The sequence below is a fragment of the Styela clava genome, chromosome 15, assembly GCF_964204865.1.
Source record: "Styela clava chromosome 15, kaStyClav1.hap1.2, whole genome shotgun sequence".
Taxonomy (NCBI): Eukaryota; Metazoa; Chordata; class Ascidiacea; order Stolidobranchia; family Styelidae; genus Styela; species Styela clava.
The window spans coordinates 9,809,412-9,827,342 of record NC_135264.1 but is presented as its reverse complement, the minus strand read 5'-3'; the positions used below and the strand labels follow the sequence as shown (position 1 = coordinate 9,827,342).

Sequence of the window (17,931 nt, the reverse complement as noted above, 5' to 3'; positions counted from 1 at the left end):
GCAAAAAACAACAAATTAAAAAATTCTCACGATGAATGTGGTTATTGCTTAGCTTTACTGTAATAAAATCACTGGAAAAAACGGCGAAAGATGGGAAAATTGTAATGATTTTTACCCATGCGCCTTTAAACAAACTGTTGGATTACGATTTAATATTTGGTGGGCCACACTAAATGGGCCGGGTTATGGCCCACCTGTTACATATCCTGAGTCAATATCCCTAAGAACTGGCTTATAACTAAAGATCCTTTTATAGAAGTTTTGTGAAAAGGCTAGGCTATCAATCTTTGAACTAAACCAACTCTTTTGATTCCGTGTAAACAATCCGGTTACGGCAACATTTATTTATAAGTATAGATTAATTTACCACTTGTGGTCATTTTATTTTGGTGACTTTTAGATTAGGCTGTTGTTTTACTAAAATAGATTATATCATATTTAAATCGTGAATTATTAATTAGGAAGGTATCACAATAAAATTTCGCTTGACAGTTTTAAAATACATGAACAAGTCTGTATGAATTCATTAAGATAAATTTTAAATAATAAATTAAAACTGAAGATTTTGTGAAATAAAATTTTCCAATTTAATATCAAAAATTATCTGATATAAAATACCAAGAAAATTGGATAATTGAAAATGGTGTAATGAAAATTCATCAAAATAGCGCAATATTCGGTTTTATTCAAAAATACAATAAATTGAGTTAACTTCATAAATCCTTTTTCCCAGGGGGGCCTTTGTCTTATTTAAAAAAATGTTTAGTTTATAAACTTTCAAGAGAAATATATTTTTTTATCCATATTATCTTTAATTGTTTCAAAGTTTGAGATTTTTATTTCTTTTTCCCCCCCCGGAGGATTTTTGTTATATTTAAAAACACATTTTCTTTTATTACATTTAGATTGGTTGAGAATAAACTATTTTAATTTATTATTTATTTTCAATCTTGTTCTTTTTCTTCAGATGATTCTACTGTTGGTGTTGGGGGCCTCGCATCAAAGGTCGCACGCCGTGACACGCTTGCCATGCGTCTCAACAACCGTCCGTCGAGAGAAGACCTGGAGTCTCGCAATATTATTCCGAGCCCACAAAAGTCGGACTCGGAGAAGGACGAAGTTAAAATCAACCTCACGAGGTCAGTAGTGAGTCTTGTTCGTGGTAATTGGTGTTGAGATGTATTTTTTTATATAAGAGAAATGCCTTTTGTGACTAAAAGCTGAACTCCTTAACTATTTATTACCTGACCCGTGCTTGTGAATATACGAGGACTTGGTTTGCACTCACTTGCTTTTTTACTTACTTTCCTCTCTTACGAGTTAGATTTGAAATCTCTTCTATCTTTTTCTAGGCGGTTGAGCCAGAGACCATCTAAAGAGGAATTACAACAAAGAAATATATTGCCAGATGCTACGGCTGATGAAAAAAGACAAGACAGAGAAAGAGTAAGCTAGTTGAAAAATAAAAAATAATTTGTACATTTAATTTGAAGTGTGCCTTTAATCATGTCATGTAACCAATAAATTACATATGTATCTGATTGTTACACCCACCGATATTTCATTCATCAATATTTCATATGTTCATTATGATGTCACGGTTGAATATTATGACATCAGATCGGTGTACCAGGACTTGCTTTTTAATTTGTAAATGCTTGACGACACGCCTTTTCTCTTTTTTCAAGTGATAAAATGATGATTTTGTATGAAAATATTATTAATTAAAGCCTCATTACCTCAAGTTTTGAAAAAATGTTTGTAATGTATTTTTCAGGTTAAAAGACAATTGACGCGTAAATTATCAATGCGTCCAACTGTGAAAGAATTGGTTGAACGTAAAGTTTTAAATTGGCACGAATACGTGGAAGTTTATGAAGTTCAAAATTATGACAGACGAGCTGATAAACCATGGACGAGATTAACACCATCTGATAAAGTAAGATTACACAACAAGATAAAATAATTTTATATCAAGTGGTTGTTACCATGCTTATTCTTAGTAATGCATGCACTACTTTTTTGCCGTGTTTTCTGTTCAATGCTCTTATGAAATTTGTCCGACTATAGACCAGTTTTCTTACCTGGCGTTCTTTCACTTTTGCTTTTTTGTATACTTTATATCTAATATTCTATCTTCTAATTTTTATCTATTTCTTAGGCAATGATAAGGAAAGAACTGAATGATTTCAAGGCAACAGAGATGGAGGTCCATGAGGAATCTCGTCGTTTTACAAGATTCCACAAACCTTGATGACTTCATCATTGCTATAGTGACATAAAGGATTTGCAGCGCGTCATCGTCAAGGTGAATATGACTCGTCGCATTGCTGCGCTCGTCGGCACGTGTTTCCGTGGCAATGACTGGAATTTACTGAGCCGTATTAATAAAACACTTGACAGAGCTTTTCCAGAGAATTTTGCTGTTAAAAAACTTTACACCACTGTTTCTAACTCTAAAATGAAAGTATAGCGCCACCACGAATTTATTCAGGTTAAGTTTTAGTAAATATGACCCAATTACTCCATTTGGTGACTTCACCATTTTTATATTCGTAAAATCATCGTTCTGTCGTAGTTTTAGCACAAAAACATGTATTTTCGTAGTCAAAAATTTTTTGTGTACTCACACCACTATCTGTATTTTGGTGTTCACCTAAAGAAAATTAGGAAGTTGAAATTTCGAAGCACTTGAAGCTATAGGGAACATCATTTTCTGTTTTCGCTACCTCAGTAGAAAGCTCATAGTTCATGGAAAATAAATAATTCGTGAATTGCCATTTATCAAAAAATAAAACTTGAACATTGTATTTTTTTTCTCAACAGTTTTAGCTATCAGCCTAGAACAGTAAAACAGGATTTCCTTTCTTTTTGCTAAAAAATATTTTTTGTGCTCACTTTTTATCTAGAATGCATGGTGATCTTGCTGTATAAGCACAAATATTCTGATAATTTATAGGAATAAAGGTTTTTTGTTTCTGAAGGTTTGAGAATGGTTAAATAATACATAGGTCTGGGAATTTTGGATGACGGTTTGATTCATACATGTTTCAAGCTCGAAAATATATATGGCGGGTTTCAATAGAAAATGAATTTATATGCTTCTAGGCATTCTGCTCTCAATGGTAACCCCACATAGAGATGGGGCTTCCCGCTTCTTCAGCTCTGATATATGGTTATTCAGGTCTATAAAATGGCTACCACGCTTGTGCAATTAGGGATATGATATAATTTTTGCTCAAAATTGGATATTGTGCCACAATGCATGCTTAAAGCTTTCAATATATTGTAAAATGGTGATTTAAGCAACAGAAATCAAATGCTTATAGCTTTACTCCAGAAAATTTAATGTATTGCCCACACAACGATTGATTACAAAAAAAATCTAGTTTTTAGTGGTATTTTCCCATAATAGGCTTAGATAGAGAAAAAATTTCTCAACTGATATTCACTGGGATGTCTGTGAAATTGTGATAATAATAAAGTTACTGTATTTTTTCCATCTCAAAGTAGACTTTCTATTACCAATTTTCTCACCTTTTTCGTTTTGTGGAAGGCTTCAAAAAGCTTCAATTTATTGGGTTGTGTGTTTCACACTTCTGAAAATGCATCTCAGTTTAATTCTATAATGCATTATTCTTTAATGATGCACGTAATTGTATTTTTCATATAATAATATGATGTGCAAACTGTCCTGAACTTAAATAGAAGGGCCTAGCTAGTGAGTCTGGACCAGCATACTATAGCCTCGTTACAGATCGGAACGCTACAACTCTAAAAAAGTTTCTTATCTCCGTGTAACATCTTCTGATCTGTGTTATTATTTTGATCATTGTGATTATTTAACATTTTTTCTTTAAAAAAACGTAAAGTGGGGGTTAAATAATGGGGATTATTCCCCCAAAATTAACCCCCTAATGTCACCCACACTCATGCTTTGTAATTGTGATAAGTTCTGTTTATATTCTGCTTGATTAACTTCAGAACATTTCTTTTTTGTCTACGTAGTTACTCTGAGAAAATAGTATAATTTCTTGTTTTCTTTATGGTTTGAAATACACTTCTCTAATTACTGATTTTTATTCATTTAAAATGGGATTCTTCAGACAAATGTACTAAATAGTGGGTTTTAATACTTGAACTGTGATTGGGTTAATGGTGATCTCATTCCATGTGTTCTCAGGTGAATTCAAAATGTTCAGTTGTAACAGAATAAGACTTTGAATAGTTAGCTATTTAATAATTGGGAGCAGTAAAATAGATATTGAATCAGAGTTTTAGAAAGAGTTCATGTTGGGTGTGAGATTAGTTAGCCAGTTATTTGTTTCAAATGCATGAACTTGGTGGTGGAGGGAGCCATAACCAACTGACCAGTAGATAGATGAACCAAACTTCGGCGGCGTGGACTAGCAAACCTCTCGAACCCATGCGGGGTAAGGTGATGAGTGTTCTTAATAACAGTCTATTGAAATTTGATTCCCTCGAGGGTTCAGAACTGGGATCAACATTTTTTTTCCACCTGGAGTTTGCTTATAATAGTACAAGACTGCGAAGTGGAGCTGCATCTATGTACACTTTCAAGTATCAATCAGAATTTATAATCTAATGCAGATTTACATAGTAATTGCCCTTGGCCATGGAGACTAAAAGTCTTTGTTAGCAGCATAAAGCATGTCTTGATATTACTAGTTTTGATGGTTGTGCTAAGAGCAAGGCAGCCCCACACACTACCTTTTTCAGTCAACTTACTTATTTGACAAATGCTTGCAGGGTTGACGAGAGTTACGACATACCATCTAATATTCGAACCATATTCTTCACCTCTGCACACACACAATACAGACGTTAGATTATTGCTTTATTGCACGCAATCACTACTGTGCATAAACATATAGAAGGAATAATTTGCCTAAAAATATAAGCCAGGTTGCAACAAATAAAAGAAAGCTTCAATACATGGCATATGAATTTCCACTGAAGAGCAAAGCTTTACCCCCTAGACTAAGAAATAGTACCACTATAATATAATAATATACACTGTACTATCAAGTTGGTATGTTCTATACTGTAAAACTGATCATATGATAGATGCTACATTTGATATGGACTATATTTCAAATTGGCTAATGTGATGTGTATTACATCTTTTATATATGTTTAAACAATCAATTTTTGAGTCTAAAATGATGATTTTTGATCGCAATTTTGTATAAATTAATGATTATGAATAAATTTTAGAAACATATAGGAGGAATAAATACAAGTGCAGATCATAAAGAGGTCAAATTAAATAATAATTAAAGCATGGCGGATGAATAATATTAGTTGTAACTCGAATACCTTACACAGCTCCGGACAGAAAATTTCTCAAATTTAATCTTTATATAGGAGATTCATATAAGTCATTTAAAGAATTCGAATTACTTAGGTTAGGATCAGTTTCTATTTTTTCGTTACTAAAATCCTCATCAATATTAATCAAACTTGGTTCGCTCGATTGTTGGGCCGAATCCGTACTATTGTCTGAATTCGGGACGCTAAAATGATCAAAATCAATTAAAGGAGATTCCTTAGATGAGTTTGTTTCCACTTTTTCCGGTAACTCTTGACTTGAAGATGGATTGACAAAAGCCGCTAAATTGTCTAGGAGATTAGGCCGCTGTAGTGGAAGCCCATTTGGGATGTCAGTATCATTCGAAAAATGCTGTGGCGCATCAATAGGCATATAATAATTATTACTCTTCTCATCTGATACCAGATCCTCAAATTTTTCTGGTCTCGGAAATTCAGTAAAATCGAGCAATTTTGGGCCATTCATCGCAGCGTTCTCATTCACGAAGTTTTCATTTTTCTTCTTATTCAGTTTTTCATTCTTCATTGCACTTTTCCTGTTTGAAACCTTTTTTACATCCATTTGACCGATGGTTAAATTTTGTATCTCGTTGATTGGAACATTACCAACTCTTTTCGCTAACTTAGCAGTAAGATATTCTAACTCTATATGTTCTGCTTCGAGGGACTTCACCCGTTCTAAGGCTTCATTCCTAGGCGTTGACCATGGTGTAAATAATTCTGTAAAGGTATTATAATTCAATCATCACCCAACTGTAAAGTGGAATATTTCCAAAATGTATAATTCAACCTTGGATGTTTTTGATTGCAGAATTTAGTATTGTTCTGATGAGACTATAAAAAATGATGACCAAAATTACATCACAAGATTTGATGGTGAGGCATGTTATTAATGCTTTGATAAAGTCCATTTTTTCATCGCACTTTTCACAATTTTGAATATTCACTAATTTTATCATTTTTAGTCAAACAACTTAAAAAAAAGCTATTTTGCACAAAATCATTATATAAGAATTCTGGTTGTGTTGTATAATGCTTTTCTAAATTCAGTTCATTTATAATCTATTTTACGCTAATCTTACGTTTTTTTGCAAGTAAATAAAAAACACATAGTTGAGACATAATTCCATACATGGGTGTATGACTATTTACCATTTGTATTTAAGGTATTCTTTCACATGTAAGGCTTACCTTCCCAAAACTCCAAACTTTGTGGAGCAACTGAAGGCCATATATTGTCATTTCTTCTTTTATATAGAGGATTGATATATTTAGGGAAGATAGCAGGTGACAGAATATATGTCCATAATGAAATCGTTTTTTGATGAAGCTTTCCTCGAACTCTGAAGAGGGATAAACAATCACTGATATACCAATTCATTGTAAATATTAATTGAACATATTAGTGTGAATTGCTCAAAGTATGGTTATTGGAATATAAAGGTACTCAAGTGTTATAGACATTTAATGTAAGATTTTATTTAAGACTATGCAATTCTTGTAGATATCAAAACAAGAAAGCTGTTTATGCTAGCCTTCGAAGAAAAATTTGTACCGCAATAAATTTTGCGTATTTGTAATTTAAGTTTCCATATCATACGAGAGTGACTCATAGTAAATGTTGTGTTGACTATTTTGATTTTGTCGATTGAGCTACGTTAGAGAGCTACTCTAATGAATACTGATGCTGCACCCAGGGTTGGACATGTCGAATTAGAAAGATCAGCCTTTATGTCCAGTAGCTTCTTTATAAAACCTTGCATCATGATTAAAGCGAAGGTGTGACATGGCGCATTTTCTTAAAAATTTCAGTCTTAGATTCAGTGCAAAGCTTATCAAAGCAGAAACATTATTCTTAAGAAGCTTGATAGAGATGTTGCAGTCAGAATTAGAAAAACCTCACCTATCTCTCATGTGGTTAAACAAAAATGTTCCAAATTGCGATGAATATGAATGCATTCTAAGGTCAACAAGTAAAGTTGAAGTAAATTCGAAAGACAAAGGAAATTGATGAAGAAGTTGAAAAACACATTCCAGAAATATTGAAAACACAGGAGATTCGCCTCTCTGTTTGTTGCTACTGTAAAAAAATATATTAAAATATTTTAAAATGACCTCCATTATCAAGCTGGATAATAAACAAACCCGACAGGTTGGTGTCAAAGGTTAAACATAGTAGTTCCCCAGATATTAGCAGTAGCTAAACATGTAAAACATCGGTTCCCAACTGGAAGCCCATAGCCCCAAAGGGGGCCACGGAGCAGTTAAAGGAGGATTCTACTTTTCACTTTAGAAGAAAACTCTCTATTCTCCCTAGTTTCATTGCTTGATAAGGTAATTTCACAGGATGTTTTCACTTTGCTGAGCATGAATTGTTCGAACATAACGGGATTTGGAATCTGCCAATCAAAATAATACTTCAAATACCGCTGGAAAGATAAATAGGAGGGCCATGAGTGCTAAAAGCCCCCGGAAGAGGGCCACAAGCCATGACAGGTTGGGAACCACTATGATAAAAGTCATTCGAAATGACGAATAGATAAGAATTTGTTTTGTTCGAAATCTGATTTAATGTTATTACTGATATCTACCCGAATCGAAATCATACCTTATTCTATGTTGAAAAATAATCTTCCTTTTTTGCATATTAAAACAGAAAAATATAATTCATACTCACTTGTAAACTAACAACATTTACTCAGTTACCTGTAAGGACCGTGAGCAGATCTATCTGCAAATGGGTGACCTGCATAAATCCACTCTCTATCAATAAGTGCAAGAAATCCTCGAATTGTTCGACACTCAGAATCGAGTATTATTTGAGCGAGTGACGTCACAGTGAGAGTGGAATCAAAACCCTCTGCTCCATGAACAAGAACTGACCATTCTTCCCTGAAAATAAGGTGAACGCTGATTCTAACTGAGTCATTTATACCTATTTAAACTCAAGCTTATATATAGAATGAATGAGCTTTCATGTTCAAGAACCCCATAACAAAAGAAATCTCCATAAAACACTAAAAAAAACTAGGGGCTTACTTTGAAAAATTCAACTTTCAAACAATAATGTTCAAAATATTTTCTATCCAAAATGGGTACTCCTGTAGTGTGTGTAGCCAGGTTAGGGTAAAGGCCGGTATACACGACAGCATTATAACTCACCGAACCGCGACTCTGCGGTATGCGCGAAACCGTGACGTCATACCTGTCTTACGTACGTACCGGTACCGTACAAAATGGAACCACAATTTAATATTCAATGTTCAGTTAAAATCTGGTAAAAAAATTGAATTGGTGAAAGCTGAACGGTTTGGAATAACCGTCAACGATAAGAACACACTTGCCAACACAAAGTATCCCGTATATCATACCGTTACCGTACCAATGAACCGGTACCATACCGGTACCAGTACTGGTGATACTACAAACCGCACGGTAACCGGTAGCCCTAGTGGGACTGAACTTCTACTGTTATAAAAGCAACTCGAAAATGATAAAATAGTATAAAACTTTCGCTTGTCACATGAAATACAACCAGTTGTCTCAGAAAAACCCCCAGAACGAGCAGAGCAAGACTGTCATGCAGTACGGTGAACTGCGGTCAGAAAACGCTACTCGAGCGTTCGCCAACTCAGACAAACGCAGTCCACCGCAGACGGATAAAATAAAACAAACCAAAAAAATACGCTGTGGTGAGTTTGCACACTGTCGTGTATACCGGCCTTTAGGCTATAATTTTATTCCGATTTTCCCTATTTTAGTTATATTACGAGTCGGAGACTGTCTGTGTTAGCCAAGTGGATATACACATTGACATTGACAGTTTCCAGTAATGCTAACCGGTTCGCTGATCTCATAAAATTTCGTGAGGCGGTTCTATAGAACCGGTGCGAACCAGCTGAATCCCACCACTGGATATACCCCCTGCCCATAGGTTTCAGTCCCTTTACACAACTTGATGTAAAGGAGGCGAACAAACTTATTTACCTCCATATTGGTACTCACACTTCCGGAGTGCCCAAAAATATAATTCATTTCAAAGAAATTGCTCTAATTTGAATTGGGAAATCCTACTTCATAAAAAATACTTTGCCAACCTGTCCACACACTGAGCAACAAGGCAAGCAGCATCCATAGCACGTTTGATATATCCCATCCAACCTGATGATTCCAATTTACTCATCCATCTGTCCATACTTCCAGATTTATCATTGCTAGCTTCTACTATTCGTATTAGGCTCTCTTGCTGAACGTAATAACTGAAATAGGAAACGTATTAGGATTTTGAAAAGCAAAGACATAGAATATTGCCCCAGGCCTAGGTTTATAATATACTGTTAAGATATCAAATGACTTTGACAGAAAATTGTTTTTCTGGTGAAGCCTGCATGTAAGTAATAATGCATGCAAGACGGTAAACTCAATTCTTAATTTATCTTTATCCTCGCATAAAAGCCAAGTTCAAAAATCATGAAAAAAAATGTTGCTAAACTAAGAGGTCGGCTTATATGCACATAACACTAAAGGGCCGGGTAATATGCGCGTGATTCTGATTGCAATCAAACGAAATGACTCTTGACGAGGCCAAGTTCTCGCGATAAGAGTGTACACGCACACATGCGAAGAAGCGCTTTTGACGCTATGACAGCAATAACAGTCTGTGATTGGTTGTCATACACATATTGCGTGTTAATACTTGTAGGGTCGGCTTATATATGCAAATTTTTAAAAATGCATTATTTTAGGGTCGCTTTTAGGGAGTGGGGTTATATGCGAGGATGTACAGTAAATGTAACACTCCTATTTATTTGTTTCACTGTCGTTTAGTGAACTTGATTCAAGTTTCTGCATGACTTGTGCCTTTATAATTTGCTGGAACGCTGGATGACGCTTGACTCACAGCTCTGAATTTCAGGACTGAGATTCCATTCCTCGCTGAAAAAGCAGATGGACTTGATTAAAAAATAAGATTAGTATTTACCTGTATAAGTTCATAGTAAATCGCTTCCATCTAGGATATTGATGATCAGACTCATATCCTCCACCTTTTGCCTTTGCTTGAACCGCAGTTTGCACCGACCTGTTTAATACATAAAGGTTTCATATATAACTCTAAACAAAACCGAACCAAGTCGCCTGTGAATGACATCAAATTTACTTTTGAAATTAATTAAAGTTTCAGTATTTGAACAAAATTGACGAACCTTATATCAAGAATATATCCACGATGTGATGGACCCAGCATTGCGTTAAGTAACTTTTCGTCATCCTTACATCTACGATTATTAGCTCCCACTAGCGGTTGACTTGATCGTATAATGGACTGTTGAAAACAATGAATTACTAAATTACAAAGAAATCCTGAGTTTGAGTATATTTAATATGGATCTGCCCACGAATTCTCCCAGTATTGTATCAACTGCTAAACAGTACTGCTCTTATTTCCTAACAAGTAATATTAGACAATGGTGTTTCGGACAAATGATGATATATATGCCAAAATTGTTATTGCTGTAAATTGTTTGTTCGAATTTGTATTATATTCAAATTATCTGGTCAATTCCAAAATTCAACAAGTAATTTAAAAAACAATCTTATAATTGATAATTCGCAATATTGAAAAATACTTAAGCCTGTAATAATAACTAATATATCACTTGACTAAGTATGACTGTACTTCATGTTTGGAACCAATGTTGCAACGTTAATAAGGAAATATAGTATTTCCTAATCAATTATATTGATATATTATTCAGACAAAAGAAAATGATCATTTGATTTATTTTTTCTCAGTTGTTTTAAATACCCTCATTGAAGTTTTATTCTATTTGAGTAATTCTCATTCATGGTCCTTGATCCCTTCTGAAGATTCTCAAAATTTGTGGCCCGAGCTCCCCAATAAAAATGCCTAGTTTCGGTTTTAAATTTTTTCCAATTCCATCACTCATTTTATGCTCCATGTTTATTAATAGGGGACTCAAGGGTTCAGTTTGAGAAACTTTTTATTTCTAATACTTACCGCTCCATTCTTGTGGTAATAACACAAGACTGGAAATCTTCCTGCTTGTCGAAATTTTGCTGATTTTTGTATCATCGAATCATCTATTTCACTTGGTACCACGATTTGATTCGGATATGAAGTACAAACACCAAAATCTGAGTTTACATCCGAAAGTCGCCATTTATCAGTCTTAATATAAAATTTACTGTAAATAAACTATATATCTGATAAAGCAAAGTCAAATTTAAATCAGTTAAAACTTAGTGGGGGCACTAATTTTTCAAATATGCGAGTCAGGTAGACTATGTCGCCACAGTGACGGTGAAACCCAATTAAGTTACGGTAATTCACATTTTTCAGAAACAGACTTTTTTTTATTTTCGGTCATTATAAAACAGGGACTATTTGTTGGTTTGGGTTTTAAAGCTGTATCTGTTTTAGGTAGTGCCTTATCACTATTTTTAGGTTTGGCTATACAGATCCAAAAATTACAAAGTGCTCAAAACCTCACAATGTCACATAATCTAATTTAGTTCTGCTGTGGCGATGTGGGTCAACATCCGGTTTAAACCTGCACAGTAACGGCACACAGTAATATCGTATGGTAAATGAGATCCTAAGTATACTAAATTGTTGACTTTTTAAATTAGTCCAGCACCGTCAACAAATACACTATTTGGAAAGAATGTAACACGATAACATCATTGTGGCAAATTACAAATATTATTTGCATCTCTGTATCAACAATAAATCTATGCAACTGTTAGCATAGCAAGTATAACTTTTATTTTAATAATTTTCAACTTATATCCGAGATCTTGTGATCTTACTTTTGGCAATCTTTTATATATCACAATAACAAGAGTATTATGAAATTCAAAAAAAAAAAAAAAAAAATCGTCATACCTTGCTTTGCAACTCTTTATACCAATCATTGATGTTATATAAATCCCATCCATTTTCATCATATTTAAATTTGGCTCGGTAGAAAAACGGGAATTGTAAACAAGGATCTGTAATGCTTGATAATATCTGAAAAACATAACCAACCCTGTCATATTGACTAGTGAAAGATATAATCATCAAAAATTGAAAAACATAATCTGGAGCCAATAGTTAAAGATATGTTAAATGGTTCTACCTCTGCTGTATAAGCAACATTCGTGGCATCTTCCACTCCCGGTATAGTAAGTTGTATTTGTTGAAGATCTTTACATTTAAGAACCAAAGTGCCTTTATCCAACCCAATTCTGAAAAACAATGCGGAAATTGGATATATTGGAATTATGAAGGCTAAATACTATTGAAATTATTATGCTATATAAATATAACTTTGTTACAATTTAGAATGACGCTGACCAAATATGAATGTTTTAAAAGATGCATTGTGATTTCTTGGCTCTATTCAAGTCACAATCACAATCATTTTATTTGAATCTGAGCAGCAAACAGAAAATGACTGAAAAAACATACGTTGGTTTTGCATTGGCCTATGTATTGGCCATTATTTTCTCATGCAATAGACTAGCGTTTCTCGGTCGGGGAAGAACTTCCTCCTACTGGAGGATTGCACAACTTTATGAGAGGAAATTGTCAGAAACCATGGCAATAGATAAATAAGAATATTCAGGCTATTCTATTCTATTGTCCATGTAAAATACAGTATATAGAAAATATTTTTCTTCAAATAGACAATACAATGACTCATGTTATGAGAAAATTATAACAAGTCATAGCTTTGCTTATGATGATGATACTAAATATAACAGTTTAAATAATTATTTTCAAGTAACTCAAAACCGTGGCTTTGATATTAGAGAATGGATTGAATGTGATAATAAAAATATCGTTTATTTCAACAATTCAAATTATTTTGGGCTTATTCAAATTTAAGTGAAATTAGGAAGACAACTACAAACATGTCAAAAGTATATGTAAAATAACAATACAAGTAAATATGTGTTAATAACAAAACAATAACTTTTATGGCCCCTGTTAATTGCCATCTTAGCATGACCCAGGCCCTTTTTTGTGTCATCACTGAACATTCATTAACAAGGGCAGGTGCCTCGATTTATCAAACTTAATAGAAAATGCCTTATTTTTAAGTTTTTAGTTTAAGCGGTATCAAGATGCGTTGGGAATGCTTCATCAAGCTTTTTGTATATCAGAACACTTATTTCATGAATTACCTTTTTTCGACAGCGTCTATGTTCATATACTGAATCCAAATTTCTCCTGAACTGGTATCATCTGCATACAATATCATATGATGTCCAGTTAGGCATAATGTTCCCGATATTGCTTTATTTTGTCCATTGTAACACCAAACACCTTCAACTTTAGGAGTCTATAAGAGAAAATGAAAATTTGATAAATATAGTGAATTTTTACAAAACAATTGATCTTCAACCTGTATATATTAAAGTATATGTATGGGGACTATCTGTTGATTGATGTTATCAAACTAGTAATGGCTACATTCAACCCCAGAATATGGAGAAATTAAAAATATTGTGAAGTAAGCCAGATTCTAAACATTCAACCAATTCAACATTCAAAACTTATCTCAAATAATGAAAAACTCACAATATGAGCAGATACCCACCCATGTTATTCAAATATAAATAGACAATAAAATTAGAAGGTAGGACAGTAGGGCACAGTTTTCCGATTTCAGTTCTATCGACATTCCTCCCAATAAATGAAAAACTCAATTTGTCACTGAAACGAGGGCATTTGACACAAAGACAGATGCGTCAGATCACGCCAGGCTTGTCTCAATAATACTTAATAATTAATCTGTGACCCTTTCGCTATTTTGCTGAAAACTATCGAATGCTATGGTAACAATTTTTATTATTATTTTCAGAGGAATCCAATGGTGAAGTTCTTAGATTGCACTTCGTTTTAGTTAGTTTCACTGAGCTGGTTTGCCAATACAGCAATATGACTGTCTCGTAAAAGAAGGAGTATGCAATCATGCTTGTAATTAATTTCTTTCAATGTGGGGACTATTATCGAATTCGGAAACCATGCCGTAGCTTAGTTGCACGCTTATGTTGTAAATTCGATTAATGGGCTATTCCAAGTGACACTACAGGACAATTCCAGAAATTTTGCATATTGTTGGATGCAATATATTTTCACATTTTCAGCTACATGTTTTGTTTCATTGTCCAATCAGTTGCTTTATTGAATGTGTAAAAAATTGCACAAAATTTACATCCAACCTTACTTAGTAGATAAAAAAAAAAAGGTAAAATATAGCGAGACACTACAGGACGGCAAATCCACCATGCACTAACAGTACGTTGTGTTGTGCTGTAAATTTTTGCGATGGTACAGTAGGAGCCCATAATATTTTCTGGTGCAGTAGCTGAACTATCCCTCTATGTGTTGCTCAAGTTACTTAATGTAACACTGTAAATCCATGCCAATAACGTGCATATTGTATGTGACACTACAGGACATGACACTACAGGACATTTTTCCACTTTGGAATAGCGGCCTCTATCATCTCTCAAAATTCTGGTTATAAATCGTTAAATGGGTGAAGAAATGTCCTACAGCACTGCAAACATTTAAACTTTATTAACTTATATCCAGTGTGTCAATTCCATATGAAATAACTGTACCACACAATCAAACACTTTGTGTCAGGAATCATCACAAAATATGTCAATTATACCAAAATTTCTACATTTCAGGCCATTTTTTATAAACCATCAAAAACCTGGTTGAAATTTTAAATTGTTCGATGGAATGAATGCAGTCCAATAAAATTTCAATGTCTTTTGATATCAAAAATAAAATAAAAATACTTTCACTACACTTTTTGAAAAATTGATGGAATTCAACTTTTGCTTGGAATGGCCCTAATGTCATAAAATTAGGATCAGTGTAATCAATATAAACTTATACCGGAATATATTCAGCAAACTCCATTTCAATAGGTGCAATCCATGAATTATTGTTTCAGATGCTCTGAATAATATGCTTCAAAACTTTGCTTGTTAATTTATTTATATTCTGTTCTGCTGCGCGTGTTGACTATATCGTGAACCAACCGATAAAGCAGCATTCATGGAAACAGCCAATTCCCTCTTCCTATACAGCAGTGCTGAGTTTTCATTGATTTTAGATTAATGAAATATAAATATATGGTATTACAATTATGTAACTGATATAATGTTCAATAATTAGGTGTGTTAATGAAAATCTATACAGATATAATAGTAATACACCGACTATTATTATTTTTCACTGTTTCATTGAATTTCTTTACATAAAACAGCTAAACTGAGAAATGGTTGCCTTAATACAGAATTTATCGGAAATGAAGTTGATTTTTAGTGAAAACTGAAATATGTTACTTCTGGACTTAGATTCAAATAAATTACCATACCGGTTAATCCAGTATATATAAATTACTTTAACTCTAATTGAACACTACAATACCCGAATTCTAGCACTTCTGTACCGTAATTTCTCTCGCCCTGTCGCCTGCTGACACTCATAGCTTGACTGCGATACGTGAATTTTTTGTAAGTAGACGTGTGGTACCGTATGTTTATTGTATTCTCTTTTAAGTGAATACTGGAATAGACTGCTACCGGTACCACTGTACTATTACCACAAAGAAATGATTGCGTAAAATGTCAATAAGATAATAGTTATTTCTGATTAACCGAAAACTGCGCCTACTGCAGTACCGTCTGACTGCTCAACGACAGAACGATGTTCCAGATGCACTGATATCAGGATATAGCAGAACTGGGTTTGCGAATAGCCGGCCTTGCTATGACGTCATTTTTTACCATCGATGTATTGTGTTTCACGCAACGGTTACACGTGAGAACCGTAGGACGCAGCAAATTATGTCATTGGACACAGTTAGTGCTGCGCTTAATATTTGCGGTTGTGGGACATCAATTTCATCAATTAATTTCCCCTTTTCATTCATTCCATTTTTATCAACCAGTCTTTAGCGATTGATTAAATTTTTTCTTATTGAGAAATCAATGTTAAAACGGGATGCGCCTTTTCGAAAGCCCTATTCGTCCGATCTTTCAAGATGCTTTATGAGCGCTATATTTATCTATTCAATCATAAGAGGTTACGTGCATAATTCTACTTTTGGAACGAAAATATTAATACTGAACTACGGTATGAACGTTTCAATATAAACATGGTATATCTTGCAAAACCTAGTCGCGGTAGATTCCACCGTCTTTTATGAATGTGACGTTCTCCATCCCTTTCAATAAATATTTTAGAGTAAAGAGTAGGCTACAATTAAAGGCTTTTAGTACACAACGAGCCCAATTAGCGATACATAATTGATTTCTCGGGATTTGCAAAGGTGAAATCGATTGGTTATTTAATCGAATAGGGCTACATTCAACGTTAGGGAACACACTTGTCAAGTTGTGAGTTTTAAATGTCATATAAAACAGTGAATATATATATTTTATTATGTTTAGCAAGTATATATACATAACAATGCCCCAGGCAGTGGAGAGGATAGCCTGTAGCGAGTTATTCACATTATTTAGGCATTTAAGGTGGAAGACAATGGACTCGACGCCCGGCCACTAATTTTAAGTTTATTTTACGCCAAACATCTCACCCCTTACCCGGGATGCAACAATCTACGATTTTAAATAACCCTGCGGTTTTTATCCCAATAGCTCCTAATCGTGAACGACAGCTTCTCAAAATCACTGTGTAAAGGACACCTATTCACACACCCACAAAAAGCGAGGAAATTAACGAACCTGAGATAATTCATTCTCCGACATTGTTTTCATAAGAAACTTGTGTGCAAAAAGGTGACGGGCTTCCTCTTCTTCGTCACTGTTTGAGGCATCATCAGAACTAATTCCAAGCCACGACAACATATTTGTATATATATATATATATGTATATACTCTATACTGTGACAATCTAAGATGTATTTTACCATATAACCTATATTAATATAGCATTGTTTCTAAATTATAAACTATAAGCTGATCTCGGGCCTCGGCTTTTTGTTTCTAACCAGCTGTGCGCTCTTTGCGATCCACCAAATTGCGTTTCTGACTTTTTGATAAATTTCCACAACACAATATGTTCACTATTGTAATATTACTGATAAAAAATTTCATTTGACCATCACGTATAGATTGAGTGAACAATCACATATCTTGCCAAAATTTACTTCGAATTTCAGTCAGAACAACCGTTTCAGTCTAAATATTGTAAGAAGTCAATTCTTTTTGTATCTCGCATAATGTACGCCTGCATGTATGAAGTCAGGTCAAAATACTGAGCAAGGATCACCTCACTTGAAAAACATATGACAGCAGACAATCGGATCCTCTGTGTAACATACACAAACACACCATTTTTTACTTCATCTATTATGTATACTACAGATTTACATCAGACACATTCGGATCAATAATGCCGAAAATGAACACATAATTTGGTATTCCAAAACGAGATTGAATTTCGTCTCGAAATTTTGGTCACAGTATGTTGAAATTTAAGTAGATTGAATACAGACCCTATTAAATCTCGAAAATCTATAC

General features: G+C 34.0%; 2 protein-coding genes across 3 annotated transcripts in view; one reads left to right on the top strand and one right to left on the bottom strand.

Moving 5' to 3' along the window:
• LOC120333721 (uncharacterized) overlaps window positions 1-4,076 on the top strand; it is a 38,951-nt gene extending 34,875 nt beyond the window's left edge. The window contains exons 11-14 of the mRNA XM_039401056.2: window positions 968-1,139; window positions 1,353-1,446; window positions 1,778-1,939; window positions 2,162-4,076. Coding sequence (XP_039256990.2) covers window positions 968-1,139; window positions 1,353-1,446; window positions 1,778-1,939; window positions 2,162-2,254 — 521 coding nt within the window. The 3' untranslated portion in view covers window positions 2,255-4,076. The remainder of the gene's footprint in view (window positions 1-967; window positions 1,140-1,352; window positions 1,447-1,777; window positions 1,940-2,161) is intronic.
• A 765-nt stretch (window positions 4,077-4,841) lies between these two features.
• Window positions 4,842-17,284, bottom strand: LOC120334320 (myotubularin-related protein 9-like). Of its 2 annotated transcripts, none has more exons than XM_039401799.2 (12): window positions 17,134-17,284; window positions 13,546-13,703; window positions 12,495-12,603; window positions 12,260-12,385; window positions 11,372-11,542; window positions 10,557-10,675; window positions 10,334-10,432; window positions 9,450-9,611; window positions 8,059-8,244; window positions 7,256-7,432; window positions 6,544-6,695; window positions 4,842-6,072 (listed from the first exon to the last, which is right to left on the bottom strand). In XM_039401799.2, exons 1-12 carry the CDS (start codon window positions 17,254-17,256, stop codon window positions 5,381-5,383), a joined length of 2,274 nt encoding a protein of 757 aa, XP_039257733.2. In that variant the 5' UTR covers window positions 17,257-17,284; the 3' UTR covers window positions 4,842-5,380. The 2 variants fall into 2 exon arrangements, with proteins under 2 accessions (XP_039257733.2, XP_039257736.2); XM_039401802.2 differs by lacking the exon at window positions 17,134-17,284 and adding an exon at window positions 15,278-15,564.
• Between the last annotated feature and the right edge of the window lie 647 nt (window positions 17,285-17,931).